The following is a 27,692-nucleotide window of genomic DNA, read 5'->3' on the forward strand; positions in this document are numbered from 1 at the left end:
GTCCTAACACAGACTGCGCTTTTCTCACCGGGTCCCACTGAAAGCCAGTTTATGAGTTCCTTACATTAAAATAAACAAGATAAAAATAGCAGCCACATATATAGCTCAAAACACCACACTCTTTGGCTCCCCGGAGGGAAGAAGGCTACCACTAAAAAGAATAGTTCGGAGTCAAGGAAAGGGTAGTTAGAAAGTTAGGGTACAGGGAGTCTGGACCCCTTTGCTGGGCTGCTGAGAAGCAGAACTGGATTTCCTGGGTAGCTGCCTCTGTAGGAGAGCGACAAGAAAATGCCAGTGGGAACCTCTGGCGGCCACAAGCCCTGGGAGCAGCCCTGGTCTTGTCTGCCAATAAGGAGAGGTCCTTTCGGTCCAGCTAGCCCTCTATCCGGGTGGGGTCTACAGGTTCTGTCACCTGGCTTCAAAATGCTACTTGCAGAGACCCACTGAGACAGGTCAGAGAATGTGCCCCCAAGAAAGAGCAGCACAGGATGTCAAGGTCTGGGGAAGACGGAACTGGCTTAAGGCATGTACATGACCAGGACAGACCTGAGCTTTTGTCCAGCTGTGGGAAACCACCTGTATTCAACTTCACTGCAAGAAAGTGGGGTCCAGGAAAATGGTAGAAGTCATGGGTTAAATCCCTGCCAGATGCCACCGACACCCTCTCCGGTTCTCCTACTGCCACCCACAAAAAAAAAAAAAAAAAAAAAAACTAGCTTATTTCCGTTTCAGCCAGGGAATAGAAATGTAAACCCAGAGTGGAAAGTGGTAACATGGGTATGAATGCCTGTGAAATCTCAGGCAGGAATGGAGCCTATCTTCTTATCATTCTGGCACATACCAAATCTCAAGGGGTCCTGGGACAACCTGGCATGAGGGATCTAAAAACTACAGGTAACACAGGGCATAGGTCCAGACAAAGGTGGAGGGAAGGTGAATTTCACCAAGGTATTTATCCCAAGGCAGGCGCCTTGCTGTAAGACTTCCCGGCCAGCCGGGTGGGGGTCCACAAAGGATGCTCGCTCGTTCTACGCCAGAGAGAGTAGGCCAACCTGCAGACCACTTCAGATCACAGCTGGAGGTGCGGCCTGCCAGCTCTCTGTTCTCTTACACGGGAGAACTTCCAGGAAAGCCTGAAGCCAAAGCACAACGTGTGTTTCAAAAGGAGGGCCGAACAAAAAGAGCCAGCTGGGAGCACTGTCTTCAGGTCTCACTCCTTCCTCATTCTTCTCTTTCAAACGGGAGAGAATGGGTGTGCAAGGACCAGTTCTGGGACAGCTCAACCTAGCGATGAATCCTCAAAAACACTCAATCCAGCACAGGGAAGCCCCGCTGTTCCCAAAGGTGCAGGTCCTCCCCACGGACTCAAGCGACAGGAGGTCGCAAGCTCCAGATCACCTGTTGGCAACAGATGGAGGAAGGAACAAACCAAGAGGGCTTATCTCGTCCAGGGCCCCTAGGAGGGCCAAGCCTGCCCTTTCTTGTTTCTGCACGCAGATGCCCTGGGGAATACAGAGATGATCTTTAAGGATGAGCCAGATACCATAAGGCCAGGCTCCATCTCCACCAACGTACAGAACATCAGGAAACTCAGTGGGTCCCTCACTTTGTGAAACAGGCAGAAATCTCAAATTGCCCCCCAAATCTATCTCTCCCTCTATATATATGTATATGTATATGTATGTGAGAATGTGTGTGTGTGCATATATATATATACATATATATACGCACATATATATAAATAAGCCTCGAATGGCAAATCTGAAACTTTCTCCTTTTAAATAATAATAATAGTTGTTACTGAATTTAAAAACCACAAACCAGCTGTCCTGGGCTTATGAACTGCGTGAGTGACTCCCCGGAGTCCCCATGATCCTCAGTGTAAGCTATCAGTCAGTGCCCTGTGTAGGGAACCCCTGTGTCCTCCGACCAGGGTTCCGGGCCCAGTGTGGCCGACTTTAAGAGAAAGAAGGCTATTTCCTTCCCACTCTTCCCGCCACCTCTCCCAGCAGAGGGTTTGGGCCACCCGCCCAGCGGGTGGCCCTGAGGCCCTTCAACGTCGAGGAACCTTAGGAACCATCTCCCCTACTCTGCTCATCCTCTCCCCAAAACTTGCAATGCCCCTAGATGAACTTGAAGCACTTGGTCTTGTCGTGGGGCAGGCGGGTCTTGAAGAGCACAGAGTCCACCCTGAATTGAGTGTACAGTAGGGGCATATAGCCGTACACCTTGACAAAAAAGTTGATACATTTGTGCCGCTCATGAAAGTGGGAATCATCGTGTGACAGGGCCTGAGGGCATCCTGGGCATCGGAAGGTCCACCGAGAGGTCACCTGGGAACAGGGAAGAAAGAGCACAGTGAGAACCGCAGGGACCGGGACAGACAGAAATCCTGCCGCCTAACCAATCCGCCGCGTCCATTTTGCCAGGGAAGGCACTGACCGCAGGTGGCCACGTTCACCCCCGGGGGAGTCAGGAGCCAGAGCCTTGGCTCCCTTCCTGCCACATACGTAGCTGTATCGTTGGAAAGGGTGCTCTTTCCAAATGACCTAAACGGTAGATATCAAAAAGCCTGAAAAGGTTTAGCATTACTTGCCTCAGTAACTCAACCGCTAGCATTTATCTGGGTCGCACAGCAAGATGTAGGTCTAAAGGTGTTCATTTCATCAATGTTTTTAGTAGCAAAATACTGGAAAAGTACCCATCAAAAGGGGACCAGTTAAATAATTATGAAATACTACACATCCACTAGAAAAGATATTTAGGAAAATTATATCTGAAGACATGGCAAAGTGGTTATATTATCGTAGTAGCAGTACTAGCAGTTATGATGCTGATGAAATTTCAAGCAATTAGAAGAGTATAAAGAATAATACCACAGCTTCACTATCAGCAATGTGGCAGACCAAATAACATAAAAACTCCCTTAGCAGAGAATACCTGAAAATGCAGGATGAACTGTATAAACTAACTCTTTAGAGAGAGTAATGAAAGAAAACTTGTAATGAAAGAAAGGAAATGAAATGTAAAGAAAGAAATTAAACCCTCAGAGGCCAAAATAATGAAAAAGCCTGAATCCAATGAGAGAGATAGGAGCTTTGGTTTTTAACAGGCTGGGGAGGCAAGAGCCACAAAACTTTATTGGAGATTTTTTAAAACACCAGGACCCGGTGGAAGGCTGCACAGGTTGGAGGCAGCTCCACAGAAAGCTGTCTTCTTCCCATCTTAGCTCTAAGTGGAAGAAGAAACATCACCTCTAAGAACGTATAACCACACACTGGCCCTCACCCACCTGACGCTAGGGTTTGTTACCTGTGTGTCCTGAAAAGATGCTAATTTAGTTTAAACAGGTCTCAAGTAGGTACTGACCCAGGGTACATGGAAGAAGCAAATCCAAGTTCTCTCAGGTATAAATTCAGGCCTCCTAGAAATTCTATAGGTAAAATCCCAAAGAATATGACTTCACAATCAAAAGTCACAAAAAAAGGGAATGAGCCACATGCGGGAGAATCTGCAGAAACAACAGAATCAGACCCCAAAATCGCAGGATTCTCAGTTGGTAACTAGAACAGTACGTGTATATGTGCCCTGAAATTTTGAAAGACTACCTGTATGATTCCATTTAGATAAAGTTCAAAAAGAGGCAAAACTGATCCTGCAAGAGAAAAAAGACCTTGACTCGCTGTCATTCCGCCAGCCGAGCTCTCCAGCCTGCAGGAGCCCAGCATCCTCCTGGCCCTGCCCTCCCTCCAGTGGCCACGGTGCAGGGGAATGACTCAAGAACACGGGAAGACGCTCAACCTCCGTAATAACCAGGCAAACGTAAATGAAAACAGTGGGATACAGTTTATACATCAGATAGGCAAAAATGGAAGTGTGGCAGTACCAAAATGTTAGGATGTGGAGAAACTGCAACTATTATACAGTGCTGGTGAGTATATACACTGGTGCATCTATTTTGAAGAAAGTTTGGTATTATCAAGTATAAATGAAAGAACATATACCCCATGACCTCACGTGAGAGGAATGGATGGGGGGAGGGTGATATAAGACATCTACTCTATTTATAATGTTTTAATTTATTTTCTTTTTCTTTTTAATTTTTTTTTAAGGAGGCTCCACGCCCAGCATGGAGCCCAACGCGGGGCTTGAACTCATGACCCTGAGATCAAGACCTGAGCTGAGATCAAGAGTCGGACACTTAACCAACTGAGCCACCCAGGTGTCCCAAGTTTATTTTAAAAAAAGAAGAAACGTGTATAATCTGACATAGGGCAAAATGTTAATATTCGGCAAAACTGTTGGGTATGTATATTTGTTATAGTCTTCCCTTTTTTAAAAACATTTCATTCATACGTTGTAAATCAGTAGTCATCAAGTGTTTCAAATATATATATAAATACTTCCTATATGTATAGACATGTAGAATCCTGAATAAATATATACCTGTCTTTGAACATGCATGTAAAAATAAGAAAGTCTATCGTTTTCAGTACCCATAATCCCATAAACCCATCGTGCATCTTCCCTCCATAGAAATTGCTATCCTGAATTTTGTTTTCAAACTTCCCTTCCCCTCCCCCCTTTAAAAAAGTGGTTTTACCATATGTGCATTTATCCCTAAATGACTGCCATGTTTTAGACTTTAGGTAAATGAAATCAAGCCATAAGCATCCCTCTGCAGTTAGCTTTTTAAAAAACGGTGTATGTGAGCTTAGTCAGTGTTGATGCTTGCAGCTACAGTTCCTTAATTTTCACTGCCCCAAAGTCTTAAAAATGCCCTCCTCCACACTTTTCCAAAGTTTTAGGTTTTGCCCTTTTGTATTTAAATCATTAATCATTTTGGACATGATTCTGTGTATGGTGTAAGACAGGAACCCAATTTCATTTTTTCCCCATAACCAGTTTGCATTACCCGCTCAGTTCATCCAGACCTGAGTGATCTGCAGTGCTGGTTCTGTAATGTAGATACACTCTTAGATCGATCGATCTCTCTGCTCTTTTTCTCATTTGGAAATTCTTTATTCTGGGTATCAATTCTTGGTCATTTATAGGCATTGTAAACATCCCAGTGTGTGGCTTGTTTTTTCGTATATTGAATTTTGTTGAACAAAGTTTTTTATTTTAGTGTATTCAAACCAGTCTTTTCCTCTATATTTTGCACTTTTTATTTCTTAAAATTCCTTACTTTCTTTTCCATACAGATGACCAATTACGCCAGCGCTCGTCTGTAAACACCATATGCCGAGTTTCCATATATGCACAGGGCTGTGTCTAACCCCCACTTTGTGCCCCTGGTCTGTCATGCCTGTGCCGATCCCGCAGTCTGAGCTCTGCACTTCCCACCACGTCGTCATCTGTGACTTGGCTACTCTGGTCCTTTGCCTTTCCATACGAATTGGGGAGGTCTGTCACGTTCCACACCAAAGCAAATGAAACCAAATAAGACATCCTAATAGGCTTTTGATTGGCATTACGTTGAAATTTTGGATTCGAGAACTGCTATTCTGACAATACAGGGTCCTCATCCATGAACGTGGACCTGGTCTCTACCCCCATTTGTTTGGTGGATCATCTCCCCTTAGATTGACTTGAATGAGAATCTTCTAAAGTTTCACCATTAAGTATAATATTTGCTATAATGTTCGTGTTTTAAATAAAGTCTAGAAATTTCTCTCATTCTCTTTTTCAAAACTGCCTGTCCCTTACCCTCTCCGTTCCTCCCTCTTGGTTCCCTGTTGGCCCTTCTCCTTCTATCCTCTGTGCCTCTTAACCTCTTTCTTATTTTCTCTCTCTGCACATCCCTGAAATTCTTTCTCGGAAACCTTTTTATCTCCCAGCTGATTAACTTTCTCTTCAGCTGAGTCTGGTCTTTCTATCCCATTCACAGAGATTTTCGTTTTAGTAATTCTAATCTTCATTTCCTTAGTTCTAGTTAGGTTTTTCAAATCCACTTGTTCTTTTTTCCCCCAGTGATTTGTTGCTTTTTATGTGTTCAATTCCTTAGTCTTTATTTCTAGTCATTTAAAACCTACTTATTCCATAGTCTAGCCCCAGGTCTGATTATTTGGAATTCTTGGAGAGCTAGCCTTACTTCTGTCCTATCTGTTAGCTCTTGCTCAGGGCCGCCTGTCCCCTCTCGTGACTGCTACTTTCAGACTTCAAGCTCATCTTCCATGAGGCTCTACCTGTGGGTGTCCTATGTGGCTTGAGGTGAGGAATGTCTCTTGACAGCAGTTTTTGGTCTTTTTCTGTCAAACAGCCAAAGGATATCAATGGCTAGGTCTAGTTTTCATATAGCACAAGTCTCCAAACCCATGAAAGCCCAGACTGCTTAAAATTCTCAATCTATAGTTTTCCCCCTCTACCCTCCAAAATACAGGTTAAAATAAACAAGTTGCCTGCCATCTGCCTGGGACAACAGGTGGATCTCAGTTCCAATTCTCTGCCCAAAGGTTCTTCACCCTTTTCTCACATGAGTGATAAAACACAAGCCTCGAGAAGATAAATTAACAGCATCCCACCCAAGGAGCCCCAGCGACACATTACATGTTTGCCACTCTGATTTTTAGTTCCCCCTTCCTTTCTGGCAATTATCTTACTTTATTACTTATTAAATAAGCCCAACTATACTTTGAAAAAAAGTTTGTTATGTGAACACTAAAAACATGGTATTTTAGGTTACCTAGTCCACAATATTGCCAGAACCAGAAAATTTACTGTTAACTTTAAAAGCAGACTACAAAAAAAGTATATGTTTAAAAAAAATAAAGATAAAAAGCTACCACCACAGACAGGGGACCACAGAACCAAAAGAAATATGCCAAAAGGCCTGAGTAATTTTTTTTCAGATTTTATTTATTAGAGAGAGTGAGAGGAAGAGCGCACAAGCAGGGAGAGGGGCAGAGGGAGAGGCAGAAGCAGACTCCCCGCAGAGCAGGGAGGCCGATGCTGGGCTCCATCCCAGGACCCTGGGCTCATGACCTGAGCTGAAGGCAGATGTTTAACTAAGCCACTCAAGTGCCCCTACGCCTGAGTAACTTTTCTTTCTGAATACATCTATCTTTTCCCAAATAATTTAAAAGTTATTATTACTATCATAAACTGAGGAAAAAATTAAGATTCAATGGCCCATCCCGTAATTTTTAGCTAAAGAGTAAACATCACATATATAGCCAGTAACAGCCATCAGAACCCGGGTCTCCAGAGTTCAAACAGAGGAGAGCACTGGTCAGTGCCCCAAGGGCAGCTCACCACACAGCCGCAAGTTTGAGGGAGTCAGGACTTCCGCAGTAGCGGTCTCTGTAAAGGGACCCACCAGGCTCCCTACTTCTTCCTCTCACTCCCACCAGACTCCCCACTTCCCCAGTTCTCACAGGACTCCTGTGGTTTATAGGGAGCAGTGAGTTACCACTCTTCCCACCATCCTCCCTTGTCAAGAATCTGTCAAGAGAAGAGTATTCTCAAACAGCATCTATGTATGGTATTCTCCTTGGTCCTCCCTATACCTAACAATCTTCCTCCTCATCCCAGATGCCAGCATCCAACCACAGGGGAAAAGCCCCTTACCCTGCAAATGATTTCACTTGACACAAAAAGATATTTTATACTGTTTTCACTGAAGCAGTGGTTTCTAATCATGTGTCCCATCAGTAAAAAAAAATTTTGACACTGCAACTCCAGTGTATTTATAAAGTACATTTGTATATATTTTTGTATATATACTTATATATTATAGAAAACTGTATTACATAATAAAACATACAAAGAAAGGAATTAAGAAAGATGAAGCAACAGCTAAACTATAAAAAGAAGTTTAAACATTTACTTAACCAATACCATGGATTATATTTTATGTGGAAATGTTCCAGGTAATTCAGGAAGTATTAGTGTCATGCACAGCAATAGTAAGGAAAATCCTTTAATAGATGTTGAGAACCTCCTTTACCAGAGAATTAAGATGTGTACTTATGCTGCCTCCCTCCACTTCCTTATCACCTAAGCCATCCATCTTCTAAATGCTTACTGAGTTTTGAAATCCTTTATTCTCAGTGAAGTTTGTTTACATTCTAGATCTTTCTCCTTCTTAAAAGATAACATTATTCAAACCAATAATATGAAATTAACTCCCTGTTCTCTATTTACTCAATACTGTGAAGATATTAACATTTTTGAAAGAACACTGCTAATCACATAGAACAGTCATACCTTCTTAATCATAACAAGAGAGAGAATATAGTTTGATAGTGCAAATTTGAAGTAGTTAAAGCAAAAAAAAGAATGACCATTTTAGAACATAAAATAGTATAAATACCTGATAAAATTAGGTAAATTAAAATATTTAGCTCAAACTGGTTCTATAGTACATAACTAGATTCAGAATTTGAAGACATTCTTAATTTGTTGTTTCGTTTTGTTTTTTTTAATGTAGGCTCCACACCCAGCATGGAGTCCAGCGCAGGGCTTGAACTCATGACCCTGAGATCAAGACCTGAGCTGAGATCAAGAGTTGGATGCTTAACCGACAGAGCCACCCCAGGCGCCCCTATTGAATCTTTTGATTTTAAAAAGTCATCCTGGGGTACCTGGGTGGCTCAGTAGTTAAGTATCTGCCTTCGGCTCGGGTCGTAATCCCAGGGTCCTGGGATCGAGCCCCACGTCGGGCTCCCTGCTCAGCAGGAAGCCTGCTTCTCCCTCTCCCACTCCCCCTGCTTGTGTTCCCTCTCTCGCTGTGTCTCTCTCTGTCAAGTAAATAAATAAAATCTTTTTAAATAAATAAATAAAATAAATAAAAAGTCATCCTAATCTTGAGTTGAACTCTTCTATTCCCATAAGATTGAGAAAATTCGCAGAGAATACTCATTTTTCAAGTTTTCACTTGGTAAGGATCATGTATACTATGTGCAAAATATTTCTGTTTTACTCTCTACACTGAAGAGACGGTTTGGCTAATGAAACACCGGCCTAATAATACGGTAGACAAACACGCTTTAATAAGGATGAAAAATTCATCATGTCTGCGAGTGCTTCAGGTGACTGATGATATTATTAGGCACCTAATCACTCAGATACTTTAAATTTTCATGGATAATGTCTTCTGATCTACTAGGGAAGTATAAATAGAAGCATACATCTTGGATGAAGTTTAGTCCCTGGCTACATAAGAAAGGATAAAGAAAGAAAAGAAAATTGCACCGATCATTAATTTCTTTCTAAGACCCGTCTCCCTACCTTAAAGTTTATAAGGAAGTGGGCTTTTCATTTAACATCACATAAAATGAAAACAAATATTTTAATATTTATTTTAATAGCCACCACTGCACCTGGGAAACACACTACACTTTTATATAAATAATTATAACAATTAATCACAGCTTAAAAAAATTGGTGCATTATTTTGCGAATTATTTTTCTTTTGTGAGACTTTAGCAGAAGGCCCAGGAATAGAAAAAACTATGGGGTAATCAGGAGTTAAGTTATAATGCCAAGCTATACTTGGTTGAAAAAGTTTGATTAGGTATAAATGAATGCATAAGGCCCCCAACTGCTTTTATCTCTTTTTATGCTTTGTTGCATGGACCCAATGTCTTCTGTTTAGCGTTCTACTACCACTAAAGATATGATTTGAGTATCATTAGCAGAGGCTGGTGGTTACTTTCATCTATAACTTACCTTCAAAATATAAGAAGAATGAAATATCCACTTAATTATATTATTAATGATATACATGAGGGTAAACTTGTTATTTTATAAAATTAAATAATATGCCTTTTTAACAATAATGACAGTAAGATCTTAATCAGCCTATTAACCCTAAGGACATCAGGTATGACTCCATCACATAAATACTGACAGACCATAGTCATAGATACAATTAGTTTGAACTGACAGATTCTCAAGTATTAACTGCTGCAAGGTCCTTACCAGGCCTACCCTAATCCCCACCAGAAGAGCTTTCATTTGTCTCCAACCTGCAATGATGACATAGAAGGTGATGTAACTGGTCTTTCTGTACACTGAGTATGAAATTATTATATTCTGGTCAAATATATTCACTAGCTCAAAGACAAAGACAGAACTCAAATTTCTAGAATTCTGAGGGCACCTCTGGTTTTGTTTTTGAGCAAATGTCTTTACACAGATTAACTCAAAACCTTAAATTTCTTGTGCCATGGGTCTATGGAAAACACAGTAATTTTATTTTTTTTATTTTTTTTTTTAAAGATTTATTTGAGAGAGCGAGAATGAGAGAGAGAGTACATGAGAGGGGGGAGGGCCAGAGGGAGAAGCAGGCTCCTCGCCGAGCAGGGAGCCCGATGCGGGACTCAATCCCGGGACTCCGGGATCATGACCCGAGCCGAAGGCAGTTGCTTAACCAACTGAGCCACTCAGGCGCCCCACAGTAATTTTAAAGCACTGATGGACATAAATAATACTTTAAGATGTAGCAACAAAAGTAATGGGATATGAAAATATCTATGAGTTCTACTATTGACAAATCGCAGTTATTGCAAATACTCTTAGGAACTGTCACATGTTTCCTAACTGACGGAAATGCTGAATCCGTTAAAGATTAGCGAAAATTAAAATGTAACATGTTTCCCATTCAAGTTCCAAACCCTCTGAGTTCTGTCCATTTACCCCTTAGTAGTTAAGAGTCCCTATATTAACAACTCATTTAACCCAAAGACAATTACAGATGAGGACTCTGAGGTATGATGAGTTTCATACTGCATTATTGCAAAATAAGTGAATTAAGTATGCATGCACCCCCAGTCCCATAAGTACTGGGACCCTCACCTTGATGGGGGGTTTCCGAGTGATGTGGGAGACAAGGAAGTTCATGGCAATGTCCTCACAGTTGATGTATTCATCCACCATATCTCGGATGGCCTGGGGCATCACGTAAGAATACAGGTAGGCGTAATACTGTCGGGTAGAAAAAGATCACATACTCTGTTAGAGGCCACAGTTCTTTGGCTTTCAGCCAAAATATACATGGATCTAGGGGCTGTTAGGAAGCGGAGGGGTTGGGAGGAGGTTGGGTGTGATGATCATTAGAGGAATCACCACTCCCTTTATTTAGGGAGTTGGGGCCAGGGATGTTAACAGCCTACAAGGCAGATCTTCTGCAATAAATAATTAACACACGCACATTGCCATCATCACCCCCCTTTTGAGGTCCATGGTACCTCAGTGATTTTACAACAATATGAAGATTTATCAAATTAGGTCAGACAGTGGTTCAGATAAACACCATTCTATCTGTGACAATGGCAATAAGGGATAAGTGAGGGGAAAGCCTGGTTATAGAGCCATAAAAATCTAATCCCTCAGTTCCTCCACTTATAGATTCTAGAATCTGATCACTTCTTAACCACTGCCACTGGCTACTCCCTGCTCCAAGCCACCATCATCTTTTGCCTAATTATTCATATAGTCTCCTAAACAGTTTCCCTGCTCCCATATTTTCTTCCCTCCAGTCCATTCTATGCACAGCAGAGTGACCATGTTCAAACACAAGTGCAATTGAACATGTCACTCCAAACCTCAGCGGTTTTTCATCTCACTCAGAGTAAAGGCCTATGTTTTTAAGATGTCCTGAAAGGCCCACAAAATGGTGTGCTAAAGCTGGCTCACACCTGCTAATGAATGTCAACCGCTAAATTTTCAAGAATTTTATGAGGAATTTTGTGAGCTTGTTATGAAAAATAGCCATTATTAAAAATATACTTACATAAACTTAAAATTAAATAAGCTATATTAAAAACCAATAAATAGCTAAAGCACATCACTTAATTAATTAGCTTCATTTTACTATTGTTTATTTCATTTTACTATTATCTTGAGGTTATTTATGTCTATCATATCTGTATGGTGAAAATACTATAGAACTGCCCATCCCTTTCCAACTCCAAGTTCAGTGACTCATATCTATAACCTGAAATCAGCCATGCTAAAAATATTTATACCACAGAAATGGACAAATGCTATAAACAAGGCACATATCAACTATGATGTGTTGCAATGTTGCTGATGAATGAATAGGTGAGGTGCCTAATAAAACTGATTTATATATATCACCTTAAATAGTTAGAATCTATGTAATGAAATAATGATCATAAAATTTTTGTACCACACAGTGGTTTGCTGGTTATCTTGTGGCAAAGTACTTAAAGGATGGTGAACTTAAAAGATAAATTATACATTTTTCCTTTATAAAATGACAGATGATTGAAATTTGTTGACCCTTTTTGTTTTTTAAGATTTTATTTATTCATTTGAGACACAGAGAGAGAGAGAGAGAGAGGAGAGAGCATGAGCGGCGGGGAGGGGCAGAGGCAGAGGGAGAAGCAGGCTCCCCGCTGAGCAGGGAGCCCAATGTGGGGCTCCATCCCAGGACCCTGGGATCATGACCTGAGCTGAAGGCAGACGCTTAACCATCTGAGCCACCCAGGGGCCCCTTGTTGACCCTTTAAATGGTCAGTGGCTGTCGTCAGTATGCTAATGAGAATATATTTACTGAACACAATCCATATCGTCAACAAGGGAAAGGTGACATAACAAGAAGAAAGAACTGCCTTTTTAGAAAAATGGAGAAAGCATTATGAAAACAAATGCTTAGAAGTATTTCCACCATTATGTGATTATGATTGATGCCATAAATCAATAAACACTTTCATATCTGCACATTTTAAAACATATAAAAATTTTTTAACATGTTTAAAAATATTTTTAAATGAAGTTTCAATGGATTTAGAACCTACTCTAAGACAAAGTAACACTTTCTTGTTAGTTTGCTAAAAAAAAAAAAATTAAATGGCATTACAGAAGATGAAAATTCTAGCCCAGTTTGAACACAATTTAGTGGATGAGTATCATCACTTAATAAGCACAGCAATATGGTATTTCTTACAGGGACAGTGACTAAAACCAAGTATCAAAAACGTGTTTAATTTAGAAATAAGAGTTCTGACTTGCCATAACACAGTGTTCAATTCAGGATTTTAAAAAATAATATACTGAATCTAATATAACACTGTATGTTAACTGGAATTAAAACAAAAAGTCAAGGGGCGCCTGGGTGGCGTGGTCAGTTAAGCATCCGACTCTTGGTTTCAGCTCAGGGTCATGAGATTGAGCCCCACGTTGGGCTCCATGCTGGGTGGGGAGCAGTGGGGGACTAAATAAACATTTCTGTAAATCACAGGCTTGAGGGCTGCTACCTTTACTCTAGATTTTCAAAAAGAAAATAAAAACTCCAAGGTTTACTAAGTAAATTATTTATTACTTGAAAATGACAGGATCTTGCTGCTGTTAACTTTTAAAGAGCAATCAGAATTTGGGAACAGGCAGACTTTTCAGAAGACAAGTAAATTCGAAATTGGTGGTTCTTTCTCAGATGACCAGTGTGAAAATAAAGGACTCCTAGTTAGGTACGGTTTCTCAGCCAGATACTTCCTAATCCTACTAGCATCCCCCATCCCAACCAAAGCCCACCCACATTTGGAAAATAAGCATGAGGGTGAGGTTCAAGAATGGGACAAGCATATCAGCTTGACACATTAAGTTGTAAAAAGAAAAAAAAAAAAGCTGAAAATGTAATGATTTCTTAGCCTGATTCAAAATGTCCCTAGTAAGATGACTTTCAAGGTTCTGTTTGAGGTGGGTCGCAAGATGCCACCATCTGAAATTTGAAATATATGAGGGACAAAGCCTGGAGAAAGTTGGGATGTCAATTTGAGGTACCAGAGGGACATAAGAGGGGTGGGTTCCTGAAAACAATTAGCTATATGAGTACAGGCATCAGGGAACAACCAAGACAGGAATATAGACACAGAAATTACCAGCCTGTAGGTGCTCAGCCCCAAGACCTTGAGCTATGAGAGAACATCTAGGAAAGACCAAAGTAAGAAGAGCACTAGATACAGAAGTTAGAAGGTTGAGATACTTCAACATTTATGGGGAAAACAGTATGGTGGATGGGTCTTCCATGAGAGCAATGAAGTTGCCCAGAATGAGAGAGGGCTTGGAGGGGAGATCAGGAGGACGGGCCATGTGCCAAGGTCTTTGATGACCAGAAAGAAATGGCTAGGAGATTGCTAGATGGGAGCAACAAGACAGATGCTGTGCGCCTCAAATGAGATTTTATATGATAGCTGAGAACTGTCTGGAAGTGTCATCAGTAAGCAATAAAAATGGTTCTTTTTACCTTCCCTGCTCCAAAGTACACATCTGGGGAAATGAGTAGACTCAATCACTCTCCCTTGAAGAAATACATGAACAAGGTAAAGGGGAAGCACTGTCCTCAGAGAAAAGATGGGTTTTAATTAGGTCAAGAGAGGAGGCATTCTGTGAAGTGGGCTGGAGGGGGTGCAGTCAACTTGGCCACCTCAGAAGAGGGAGTCTTCAGAGCTCAGAAGAAGTACCTGGGAGGGAAGGTATACAGCAACACTATCTAAGATATGTGAGTCTCATCTGTCACTTTAAATTCTCTAGTAGCCATATTAAAAAAAAAAAAAGATTTAATTTGTGAGAGAGACACAGAGAGCACGAGCAGGGCAGAGGGAGATGGACAAGCAGACCTCCCACTGAGCGCAGAGCCTGACACAGGGCTCGATCCCAGAACCCTGAGATCATGGCCTGAGCCAAAGTCAGAAGCTTAACTGACTAAGCCACCAAGACATCCCTACTAGCCACATTTTTAAAAAGAGAAACAGTAAAATTAATTAGAATATATTTTATTTAACCCAGTGTATCCAAAATAATTGCATTTTAACATATCAAAATCTGGAGTGCACTTTACATTTACAGCTCATTTCAACATTGGCCAGTCACATTTCAAGCGCTCAATAGCCATGTGTGGCCAATGGCTACTTTACAGAACAGAAAAGGTACAGAGGAAAGATGAGTCGGGAGCAAAAAAAGCTTAGCAATAACAATACAGGAGAGAAGTAATGACTGGAGGGATTTGCATTTTAGATATCCAATAAAAACTGGGATGTGTGCCATGGTGAAAGCTCTAAGGAATAAACAAAACTTGCATAACCACAACAGAGGCTCATGATGGAGCTTGAGATAGTGGTGGGTTAACCTGAGTCAGAAGAGAACCAGCCTTCTTTCTGCTGGGCAGGCCATGTCTGGGACAACAATGGTAAAACAACAGTATTTTAGCCCAAGGCTCTCAATTTTACAGAAGGACGGCCAATGCCCAGAAAAAACAAACTAATTTTCCTAATAGCCTACATGCAATTGTGCAGGGAGCCTTCTCACCCTGACATTTTATCCCAGGGTTTATTCTTGAATACAGTCTTTAAAAACAGAAATAACTTACATGTCTAGCATACAAGGGACATATAAGAAACATTAGGAGGGCTAACTTTAGGGCAGCATTTCACTACCACACAAAGGCTCAACTCTTAACAAAGTTCACACCAATCTTACCAAGCTTTTTCTTACCTTGTGAAAGAAGGCAGCACCTGTCAGCACCATGGACAGCTCACAGGAGTAGTTGGAGTTGTAGAGCCAGGACTGATGAGGGATGTCCCACGCATGGTAACGGCCAGGGAAACCCACAATGCGGTCCCGTGCTTCTCTCCACACCCTCAGAAAACACAAATATATGCACACACCTGAGTACAAAGCTCTAAGATTATCAGAAACACTTAAAATTATTTCTCTGTCTTGCAGGCTCTGGCCCTTGAGCTTGTCTTTTCTCCTCTTAAAAAATTTTTTTAAGATTTTATTTATTTCTTTGACAGAGAGAGAGAGACAGAGCGAGAGAGGGAACACAAGCAGGGGGAGTGGGAGAGGGAGAAGCAGGCTCCTGGCTGAGCAGGGAGCCCGATGCAGGGATCGATCCCAGGACCCTGGGATCGTGACCTGAGCCGAAGGCAGATGCTTAACGACTGAGCCACCCAGGTGCCCCCTCATAAAAAATTTTAAAATAACAAAATTAGTCACAGGCAAAACAGGATAAGAACAAGCAAACAGTGCTATATGTAGCTTCTTTAATAAGCACCTGCTTATTGCTCTTCTAACTTCAGCCGCCAGCACTTCTCCAGCTTTTACAGAAAGAGCAAGCTGGAATAACATGGGAAGGAAATAAATGAAGTTAAGAGTTTCCAAAATGGGGTACGTACACCATTAAAAGAAGTGATCTTAGGACCATACAAATGAAAGATTCATAAATGCAAGAAATAATAAATTGAGGGGTGCTGGGGTGGCTCAGTCGGTTAAGCATCTGCCTTTGGCTCAGTCATGATCTCAGGTTCCTCGGATCGAGTCCCGCATCAGGATCCCTGCTCAAAGGGGAGTCTGCTTGTCCCTATCCCCCTGCCCTGCCTCCAGTGCGTGCACTCTCTCTCTCAAATAAATAAAATCCTTAAAAAATAGTAAACTGAGGAAAGATGGCAGAAGAGCAGGAGATCCAAATTTCGTCTGGTCCCAGGAATTCAGCTAGGTAGAGATCAAACCATTCTGAACACCTATGAACTCAACAGGAGAGCGAAGAAAAGAATAGCAACAACTCTGAACAGAAAAGCGACCACTTTCTGGAAGGTAGAACGTGCGGAGAAGTGAATCCGAGGCAATATTCAGGAAGATAGACGGCTGGGGATGGGGCCTCCATCGGCAGCTACTGGCAAGTGATAGAGCCGCAGAGCACAAAATCGGAACTTTTAGAAGTCCGCTCCACTGAGGGACGTCACTCCAGTGGCTAAGCGGGGGGTGGAACCCTCCCTGGGACAGTGTGGTCCAAGGACCCTCGGGGTCACAGAAAGACCGGGGGTGCCTGAGTGTGGCAGAGCTCCCAGGTATTGGAGCAGGGAAGCCAGGTGCAGAGACGGAGCCGAGGAGTGGGCTCTCAGCTCGGGGTTGCCATAGACTGTGATCCGCGGCACAGTCAGGCCACTGCTCCTCCAGCAGGGACCCAACAAGTGACAGATCCGGAGAGACTCGCCTTCCTCCCCTGGGAGGAGCGGCGCGGGAGTGCATCTGCTGGGTTTGGAGACGCCGCACAGGGTCATGTGCCAGAGAAAGAAACGCTTGGTCACAGGCCGGGTGAGCACGGAGTGCGGCCGGAGACCAGGGAGATGGGAGTGACTGACTGCTTTTCTCTGGGGGCGCACTGAGGAGGGGGGCCCTGAGTTCTCGGCTCCTCCGGGTGGAGACTGGGAGGCTGCCATTTTCACTCTTGTCCTCCAAAGCTGTACGGAAAGACTGCAGGGAACAAAAGCTCCCAAGAGCAAACCCAAGCGATTACTTAGCCCAGACTCGGCAAGGGCGGAGCAATTCTGCCTCCGGCAAAGACATTCGGGAACCACAGCAACAGGCCCCTCCCCCAGAAGACCAGCAAGAACACTCAGCCAAGACCAAGCTTACCCATCAATGAGAAGAGCAGAACTCCAGCGCTAGGGGAATACTGCACATAGAATTCATGGCTTTTTTCCCATGATTCTTTAGTCCTTCTTTTTTAAAAAAATTTTTTTGAATTTTTCTTTTTCCCCTTTTCAACGAACATCTTATCGATCCCTTTTTAAAAAAATCTTTTTTATTTTTCATTTTTAGAGTCATATGCTACCCCTTCATAGTAGTTAACCTTACTTTTGGTATATATATATATATAAGTTGTTCTCTCTTTAATTGTGGGATGCAGTTTCTTCTAACAGACCAAAATATAGCCTAAATCTCTAGTGTATGGCTTTATTCTAGTCTCCTGCCTGATCACATTCTCTCCCCCTTTTTTTCTTTTAAATCCTTTCTTTTTTCAACCAACTTCTTATCCTATCAATACCTTTTATAAAATCTTTTATAATTTTCATTTATACAATCATATTCTATCCCTTCATATTTACCCTTATTTTTGCACATATATAAGTTTTTCTTTCTTTAAAATTTTAGGAGGCACTTTCTTCTAACAGACCAAAATACGCCCAAAATCTAGTGTGTAGCACTGATCTATGCACCAGCCTGATCATATTTGATCATATTCTGTTTTTTTGTTGTTGTTTGTTTCTCTGTTTTTATCTTTTTCTTTTTTTCTTTTTTCTTTCTTTCCCTTTCTTTTCCTCCAGTTTCAGGTCTCTTCTGATTTGTTTAGTGTATATTTTTCTGGGGTGGTTTTTACCCTGTTAGCATTTTGTTCTCTCATTCAACTATTCTCACCTAGACAAAACGACAAGACAGAAAAAATCACCTCAAAAAAAAAAGAACAAGAGGCAGTACCGACTGCCAGGGACCTATTCAATACGGACATTAGTAAGATGTAAGAACTAGAGTTCAGAATGACAATTTTAAAGATACTAGCTGGGCTTGAAAAAAGCATGGAAGTTATTAGAGAAACCCGTTCAGGAGAAATAAAAGAACTAAAATCTAACCAAGTCGAAATCAAAAAGGCTATTAATGAGGTGCAATAAAAAATGGAGGCTCTAACTGCTAGGATAAATGAGGCAGAAGAGAGAATTAGTGATATAGAAGACCAAATGATGGAAAATAGAGAAGCTGAGAAAAAGAGAGATAAACAACTACTGGATCACGAGGGCAGAATTCGAGAGATAAGTGACACCATAAGACGAAACAATATTAGAATAATTGGGATCCCAGAAGAAGAAGAGCGAGAGGGGCAGAAGGTATATTGGAGCAATTAAAGCATAGAACTTCCCTAATTTGGGTAAGAAAACAGGCATCAAAATCCAGGAGGCACAGAGAACCCCCCTGAAAATCAATAAAAATAGGTCAACACCACGACATCTAATAGTAAAACTTACGAGTCTCAGAGACAAAGAGAAAATCCTGAAAGCATCTCGGGAGAAGAGATCTGTAACCTACAATGGTAGAAACATTAGACTGGTAACAGACCTATCCACAGACACCTGGCAGGCCAGAAAGGACTGGCATGATATATTCAGAGCACTATATGAGAAAAATATGCAGCCAAGAATACTATATCCAGCTAGGCTGTCATTGAAAATAGAAGGAGAGATAAAAAGCTTCCAGGACAAACAAAAACTAAAGGAATTTGCAAACACAAAACCAACCCTCCAAGAAATATTGAAAGGGGTCCTCTAAGCAAAGAGAGAGCCTAAAAGTAACACAGACCAGAAAGGAACACAGACAATATACAGTAACAGTCACCTTACAGGCAATACAATGGCACTAAATTCATATCTTTCAATAGTTACCCTGAATTTAAATGGGCTAAATGCCCCAATCAAAAGACACGGGGTATCAGATTGGATAAAAAACAAGACCCATCGATATGCTGTCTGCAAGAGACTCATCTTACACCCAAAGACACTCCAGACTGAAAGTGAGGGAGTGGAAAATCATTTACCATGCTAATGGACACCAAAAGAAAGCTGGGGTGGCAATCCTTATGTCAGACAAATTAGATTTTAAACCAAAGACTATAATAAGAGATGAGGAAGGACAGTATATCCTAATTAAAGGGTCTATCCAACAAGAAGATCTAACGATTGTAAATATCTATGCCCCTAACATGGGAGCAGCCAATTATATAAGCCAATTAATAACAAAAGCAAAGAAACACATCGACAACAATACAGTAATAGTGGTGGACTTTAACACCCCCCTCACTGAAATGGACAGATCATCTAAGCAAAAGATCAACAAGGAAATTAAGGCTTTAAATGACACACTGGACCAGATGGACTTCACAGATATATCCAGAACATTCCATCCCAAAGCAACAGAATACACATTCTTCTCTAGTGCCCATGGAACATTCACCAGAATAGATCACATCCTGGGTCACAAATCAGGTCTCAATAGTTACCAAAAGACTGGGATCATTCCCTGCATATTTTCAGATCACAATGCTTTGAAACTAGAACTCAGTCACAAGAGGAAAGTCGGAAAGAACTCAAATACATGGAGGCTAAAGAGCATCCTACTAAAGAAGGAATGGGTCAACCAGGAAATTAAAGAACAGTTTAAAAAATTCATGGAAACAAATGAAAATGAAAACACAACTGTTCAAAATCGTCAGGATGCAGCAAAGGCGGTCCTAAGAGGAAAGTATATAGCAACACAAGCCTTTCTCAAGAAATAAGAAAGGTCTCAAATACACAACCCTAACCTGACACCTAAAGGAGCTGGAGAAAGAACAGCAAATAAAGCCTAAACCCAGCAGGAGAAGAGAAATAATAAAGATCAGAGCAGAAATCAATGAAATAGAAACCAAAAGAAGAGCAGAACAGATCAATGAAACTAGGAGCTGGTTCTTTGAAAGAATTAACAAGATTGATAAACCCCTGGCCAGACTTATCAGAAAGAAAAGAGAAAGGACCCAAATCAATAAAATCATGAATGAAAGAGGAGAGATCACAACCAACACCAAAGAAATACAAACAATTTTAAGAACATATTATGAGCAACTATATGCCAGCAAATTAGATAATCTGGAAGAAATGGATGCATTTCTAGAGACGTATCAACTACCAGAACTAAAGCTGGAAGAAAGAGAAAACCTGAACAGACTTATGACCACTAAGGAAATTGAAGCAGTCATCAAAAATCCCCCAACAAACAAAAGCCCAGGGCCAGATGGCTTCCCAGGGGAATTCTACCAAACACTTAAAGAAGAATTAATACCTATTCTTCTGAAACTGTTCCAAAAAATAGAAATGGAAGGAAAACTTCCAAACTCATTTTATGAGGCCAGCATTACCTTGATCCCAAAACCAGACAAAGACCCCATCCAAAAGGAGAATTACAGAGCAATATCCTTGATGAACATGGATGCAAAAATTCTCACCAAAATACTAGCCAATAGGATCCAGCAGTACATTAAAAGGATTATTCACCACGACCAAGTGGGATTTATCCCTGGGCTACAAGGTTGGTTCAACATCCACAAATCAATGTGATACAATACATTAATAAAAGAAAGAACAAGAACCATATGATCCTCTCAGTAGATGCAGAAAAAGCATTTGACGAAGTACAGCATCCTTTCTTGACCAAATCTCTTCAGAGTATAGGGATAGAGGGTACATACCTCAATATCATAAAAGCCATCTACGAAAAACCCACAGCGAATATCATTCTCAATGGGGAAAAACTGACAGCTTTCCCCCTAAGGTTAGGAAAACGGCAGGGACGTCCACTCTCACCACTGCTATTCAACATAGTATTAGAAGTCCTAGCCAATCAGACAACAAAAAGAAATCAAAGGCATCCAAATCGACAAAGAAGAAGTCAAACTCCCACTCTCTGCAGATGATATGATACTTTATATGGAAAACCCAAAAGACTCCACCCCAAAACTGCTAGAACTCATACAGGAATTCAGTAAAGTGGGAGGATATAAAATCAGTGCACAGAAATCAGTGGCATTCCTATACACCAACAACAAGACAGAAGAGAGAGAAATTAAGGAGTCGATCCCATTTACAACTGCACCCAAAACCATAAGATACCTAGGAATAAATCTAACCAAAGAGGCAAAGAATCAGTACTCAGAGAACTATAAAATACTCATGAAAGAAATTGAAGAAGACACAAAGAAATGGAAAAACGTTCCATGCTCATGGAGTGGTAGAACAAATATTGTGAAGATATCAATGCTATCTAGAACAATCTACACATTCATTGCAATCCCTATCAAAATACCATCCACTTTTTTCAAAGAAATGGAACAAATAATCCTAAAATTTGTATGAAACCAGAAAAGACCCCGAATAGCCAGAGGAATGTTGAAAAAGAAAAGCAAAGCTGGTGGCATCACAATTCCAGACTTCAAGCTCTATTACAAAGCTGTCATCAAGACAGTATGGTACTGGCACAAAAACAGACACACAGATCAATGGAACAGAATAGAGAGCCCAGAAATGGACCCTCAACTCTATGGTCAACTAATCTTCGACAAAGCAGGAAAGAATGTCCAGTGGAAAAAAGACAGTCTCCTCAACAAATGGTGTTGGGAAAATTGGACAGCCACATGCAGAAGAATGAAACTGGATCATTTCCTTACACCACAAACAAAAGTAGACTCAAAATGGTTAAAAGACCTAAATGTGAGACAGGAGTCCATCAAAATCCTAAAGGAGAACACAGGTAGCAACCTCTTTGATCTCAGCTGCAGCAACTTCTTCCTAGAAACATTGCCAACGGGAAAGGAAGCAAGGGCAAAAATGAACTATTGGGACTTCATGAAGATAAAAAACTTTTGCACAGTAAAAGAAACAGTCAACAAAACCAAAAGACAACCGACAGAATGGGAGAAGATATTTGCAAATGACATATCAGATAAAGGGCTAGTATCCAAAATCTATAAAGAACTTCTTAAACTCGACACCCAAAGAACAAATGATCCAATCAAGAAATGGGCAGAAGACATGAACAGACTTTTTTCCAAACAAGACATCCAAATGGCCAACAGAAACATGAAAAAGTGCTCAACATTGCTCAGCATCAGGGAAATGCAAATCAAAACCTCAGTGAGATACCACCTCACACCAGTCAGAAAGGCTAAAATTAACAAGTCAGGAAATGACAGATGTTGGTGGGGATGCGGAGAAAGGGGAAACCCTCCTACACTGTTGGTGGGAATGCAAGCTGGTGTAGCCACTCTGGAAAACAGTATGGAGGTTCCTCAAAAAGTTGAAAATAGAGCTACCCTACGACCCAACAATTGCACTACTGGATATTTAACCCAAAGATACAAATGTAGGGATCCGAAGGGGTACGTGCACCCCGATGTTTATAGCAGCATTGTCCACAATAGCCAAACTATGGAAAGAGCCAAGATGCCCATTGACAGATGAATGGATAAAGAAGATGTGATGTGTATACACACACACACACACACACACACACACACACACACACACACACACACACAATGGAATATTATGCAGCCATCAAAAGGAATGAAATCTTGCCATTTGCAACGACGTGGATGGAACTGGAGGGTATTATGCTGAGCGAAGTAAGTCAATCAGAGAAAGACATGTATCATATGACCTCAATGATATGAGGAACTCTTAATCTCAGGAAACAAACAGGGTTGCTGGAGTGGTGGGGGTGGGAGGGATGGGGTGGCTGGGTGATAGACATTGGGGACGGTATGTGCTATGGTGAGTGCTGTGAATTGTGTAAGACTGTTGAATCACAGACCTGTACCTCTGAAACAAATAATACATTATATGTTTAAAAAAAAAAAAAAAAAAGAAGATAGCAGGAAGGGAAAATGAAGGGGGGAAAATCGGAGGGGGACACAAACCATGAGAGACTATGGACTCTGAGAAACAAACTGAGGGTTCTAGAGGGGAGGAAGGTGGGGGGATGGGTTAGCCTCGTGATAGGTATTAAAGAGGGCAAATACTGCATGGAGCACTGGATGTTATACAAATGATGAATCATGGAACACTACATCAAAAACTAATGATGTAATGTATGGTGATTAACATAACATAATAAAAAAGTAATAAACTGAAAATTCAGTATATTTCTAGGATAAACTTTTGTATCATCTCTAAAATTATAGATAATGTAGAACAAATAAAATCAGTTCCCCAATTTCATAGGCTAAAATCAGAAAGCTGAAAGCACTTATGCTCTACAGAACCCTATAGCCCTGCAGAAGGGCTTCAGGAGTTCTGTAAACAATGAACCACTACATCCCCACCCCGCCTCACCCCCAAACGAGATTTAAACTGAGAAACTCTCTCATCATTTACGTGGAACTTCAACTCCTAAAAAACAAAAGATCTCATTCCAAAAGAGTTCTTCTATTAAGTTTGAAAGCAATTAATCTAGTCCAATAGATGAGAAACCACAACTTCTATCACAATATAATAGTCTTCTAGATGAGCCTTCTGCCATCTCCTACCAAGTCCTACACCTCAATCCTAATTTATTTCCTAAAAATGCCTCCAAATTACTAACCTAGAAAGCTGTAAGATGTTCTCATGATATATTTGAAGGTAAGAATTGCTAATAAATACCACTGGGACATCCAAATGTTATTATCAATATTCCTAAAAATACTGATCTCTTCAAATGCCTATTGCTCCTACTAGTACTACCCGTAAAGCGGAATAGGAAACTGAGTATTTCAATCATCTGATTTGGTTGATTTAAATAAATATAATGTAATAAATTCTTAATAAGGCAGAATCTCACTGGCTACATACATGATACCAAAAGATAACATATCTAATTTGTTAAGGGCTGTCAATCATGATACAGTCAACTGGGTGTTAATTATTTATTGAATAATAAGGAAAAAAGTCAATATGGAAGCAACGGTATAAGATAAACTCAGATAAAGGCTTAACTAAATTCCTGGGACAACACATCAGTAGTTTTAGTTCGTATGGTCTCAGTGGGTATTTGAAAGTTAGGCATTTTAAAAAACTGACTAGGGGCGCCTGGGTGGCTCAGATGGTTAAGCGTCTGCCTTCGGCTCAGGTCATGATCCCAGGGTCCTGGGATCGAGTCCCGCATCGCGCTCCCTACTCCTTGGGAGCCTGCTTCTCCCTCTGCTTCTCTCTCTCTGTCTCTCATGAATAAATAAATAAAATCTTTAAAATAAATAAATAAATAAAAGACTGGCTATGGAGACACCTTAGTGGCTCAGTTGGCTAAGGGTCTGACTCTTGATTTTGGCTCAGGTCATGATCTCAGGGTTGTGAGATCTAGATGAATCCAGCTCCACCATCAGCAAGAGTCTGCTTCTCTTCCTTTCCCTCTGTCCCTCCCCTGCTCCTGTGCCTGGGCTCTAAAATATATAAATCTTTAAAATAAATAAATAAAATATCAAATATAAATAATGCTACCAATTTACATAAAAATATTGCACATAATCAGTTCCTTAATATTATACTCAAATTTGCACTGCACTAAATGTTTTTAACACACGTGCCGTATTATAGGTCAGGCTTTGGTATACTTTACCTTTAATGAATTGTTTTTTTTTTTTTAAGATTTTATTTATTTATTTGACAGAGAGAGAGACAGCGAGAGAGGGAATACAAGCGGGAGGGCGTGGTGGGAGAGGGAGAAGCAGGCTCCCTGCAGAGCAGGGAGCCCGATGCGGGGCTCGATCCCAGGACCCTGGGACCATGACCTGAGCCGAAGGCAGCCACTTAACGGCAGCCACAGCTGCTTAATGACTGAGTCACCCAGGGGCCCCTGAATTGTTCTTTAAATGTGTTAATATTCTAATTACCAACACACTATATATTTTTTGTAAAGATTTGTTCACTTTAGAGAGAGAGCACAGGGAGGAGCAGAGGGACTGGGAGAGAGAAACTCCAGCTGACTCCCGGCTCAGAACTAAGCTAGGGCTCAATCCCACGACCCTGAGATGATGACCTGAGGAGAAATGAAGAGTCCGATGCTCAGCCAACTGTACCAACCAGGGGCCCCCCAAAACACTATAACTGGAAAAAATTTCAAAGGTAATTTTATAGCTCAAACTTCAAAATAAAAAATTCGCTAGATAAATGAAACTTCAAAAAACTAAGGAAAATTTTAGAAATAATGAAATCAAGATAGAATTCCACTGAAGAATTTGAATCATGAGTAATATTCTTCTATTTACATTTCAAACTTAAATACTATCATCTTGGAAATAAGTGCATCAATTCAACCGTTTTGTGGTATGAACTTTGGCACATCATTTACCACACATCATTTCCATATTAGTACAGTCAGTTCAATAAAAACAAAAAACTATTAACAGTTCAAATACTACACATTTTAAATAAAGACATATTTTTATGTATGCAAGATCAAAACAATTTTTAATGAGTTACCTGAATGAAGCAAAAGATGTTACTGTTCATTTTTTTTTTAAGATTTTATTTATTTAGTTAAGAGAGAGAGAGCTAACGAGCACGAGTGGGTGAGGGGCAGAAGGAGAAGCAGACTCCCCACTGAGCAGGGAGTGAGGGGCAGAGGGAGAAGCAGACTCCCCACTGAGCAGGGAGCCCAAGTTTTTTTTTTTTTTAAAGACTTGAGAGATCGAGAGAGAGAGGGAGAGTGCGTGCGAGTGGGGAGGGAAAGGAGAGGGGGAGGAGCAGAGGGAGAGGGACAAGCAGACTCCCACCTGAGCACAGAGCCTGATGCAGAGCTCTATCCCATCACCCTGAGATCATGACCTAAGCTGAAATCAAGAGCTGGACGCTTAACTAACTGAGCCACCCATGCGCCCCATTACTGTTAATTTTTAAGTGAAAGCTGATTTTATGATCTTCGAAACTTAGGCAAAACAGTTTTGGATAAAGATCAGTAAATATTTAAGATATTAGAGTATATTAAAGTACATTTACATTTAATGTAAAGTATTACATTTAATGTACATTTAGTACATTAAAGTCCATATTAAACTAATATGGACTTTATCATACAGACATTCTTAATCTTGTTGGTAATACTTCCATGTTTTTCCTTCTGGTTCATTAAGACCAAATAATTTGAAATGCAGTAAGAAAATAAAGTGTAAAATCAACTAATAATTCAAAAATGTGTAAAAAAATATAAGGTGAGATTTTGCTCCCTACCTAAGAAACAAGAGTTTCTTTCCCAAATCCCATGTTTCTTATATTATGATAGTATATAAGCCTTTTCCTCCTCTCCAAAAAAAATACTGAGGAACCTATACCAAACCATGGTAAAGGAAAAGGTTTTGGTTAGTTCCCTTTGGAAAAGAAAACCATAAAGCAGAGCCATGAAATACAGAGAAAAAGATCAATGTCCTGTAGTAGAATTCACACGTTCCGGCTCCAAGACAAGAGAAGATAAAGAAACCTACCTTACAGTTCATAATCCTATACCTTCTCTTAAGCTTGTGCTGTCTTGTCTTTCTTTTTCCCAATAAAGTTTACTGAGATATAAATCACATATAAAGTTCACTCAAGTAAAAGCGTTTGACTCATTGGGTTTTAGTATATTCACAAAGCTGTGCAACCATCACCACTATTTAATTTCAGAATATTTTCATCACTCCAAAAAGAAACCCCATACCCATGAGCAGTTGCTCCCCATCTCCCTCTGTCCCCAGCCATGGCAACCACTCATCTATTACCTGACTCCATCGATTTGCCTACTGTGGACATTTCATAGAAACAAAATCAAATAGTATGTGGCTTTTTGTGCCTGGCTTCTATCACTTAGCCTGTTTTCAAGATTCACCCATACAGGGTGCCTGGGTGGCTCAGTTGGTTAAGCAACTGCCTTCGGCTCAGGTCATGATCCTGGAGTCCCGGGATCGAGTCCCGCATCGGGCTCCCTGCTCAGCAGGGAGCCTGCTTCTCCCTCTGACCCTCTTCCCTCTCGTGCTCTCTATCTCTCATTCTCTCTCTCTCAAATAAATACATAAAATCTTAAAAAAAAAAAAGATTCACCCATACAGTAACTCACATCAGTACTTCACTCCTTTTTATTGCTAAATAGTATTCCATTGTATGGATATATAACCTTTTTTTTTTTAAATCCATTCATTAGCTGATGGATGTTTGGGTTGTTTACATTTCTTCTGTTATTTTTTAACAACTGATTTTTGTGTGTGTGGCAAAATACATGTAACATAAATTTATCATTTTAATCTTGTTTATGTGTACAGTTCAATGCATTAAATATATTCACACTGTACAACCATCACCTCCATCCATCTCCAGAAGTTTTTCATCTTCCCAACCTGAAACTCTGTGCCTATTAAACAC

At 40.7% G+C, this 27,692-nt stretch overlaps 1 protein-coding gene across 2 annotated transcripts in view; it reads right to left on the minus strand.

Annotated features, from left to right (window-relative positions):
- Window positions 1–1,705: 1,705 nt before the first annotated feature.
- The window catches only part of EXTL3 (exostosin like glycosyltransferase 3), an 89,869-nt gene continuing 63,882 nt past the window's right edge, over window positions 1,706–27,692 (minus strand). For both annotated transcript variants that reach the window (XM_027598014.1, XM_027598015.2), the window contains exons 5-7: window positions 15,460–15,604; window positions 10,801–10,929; window positions 1,706–2,333 (exon numbers count right to left, since the gene is read on the minus strand). In XM_027598014.1, the coding sequence (XP_027453815.1) occupies window positions 2,124–2,333; window positions 10,801–10,929; window positions 15,460–15,604 (484 nt within the window). In that variant the 3' untranslated portion in view covers window positions 1,706–2,123. The remainder of the gene's footprint in view (window positions 2,334–10,800; window positions 10,930–15,459; window positions 15,605–27,692) is intronic.

The sequence above is a fragment of the Zalophus californianus genome, chromosome 2 (genome assembly GCF_009762305.2).
Source record: "Zalophus californianus isolate mZalCal1 chromosome 2, mZalCal1.pri.v2, whole genome shotgun sequence".
Classification (NCBI taxonomy): domain Eukaryota; kingdom Metazoa; phylum Chordata; class Mammalia; order Carnivora; family Otariidae; genus Zalophus; species Zalophus californianus.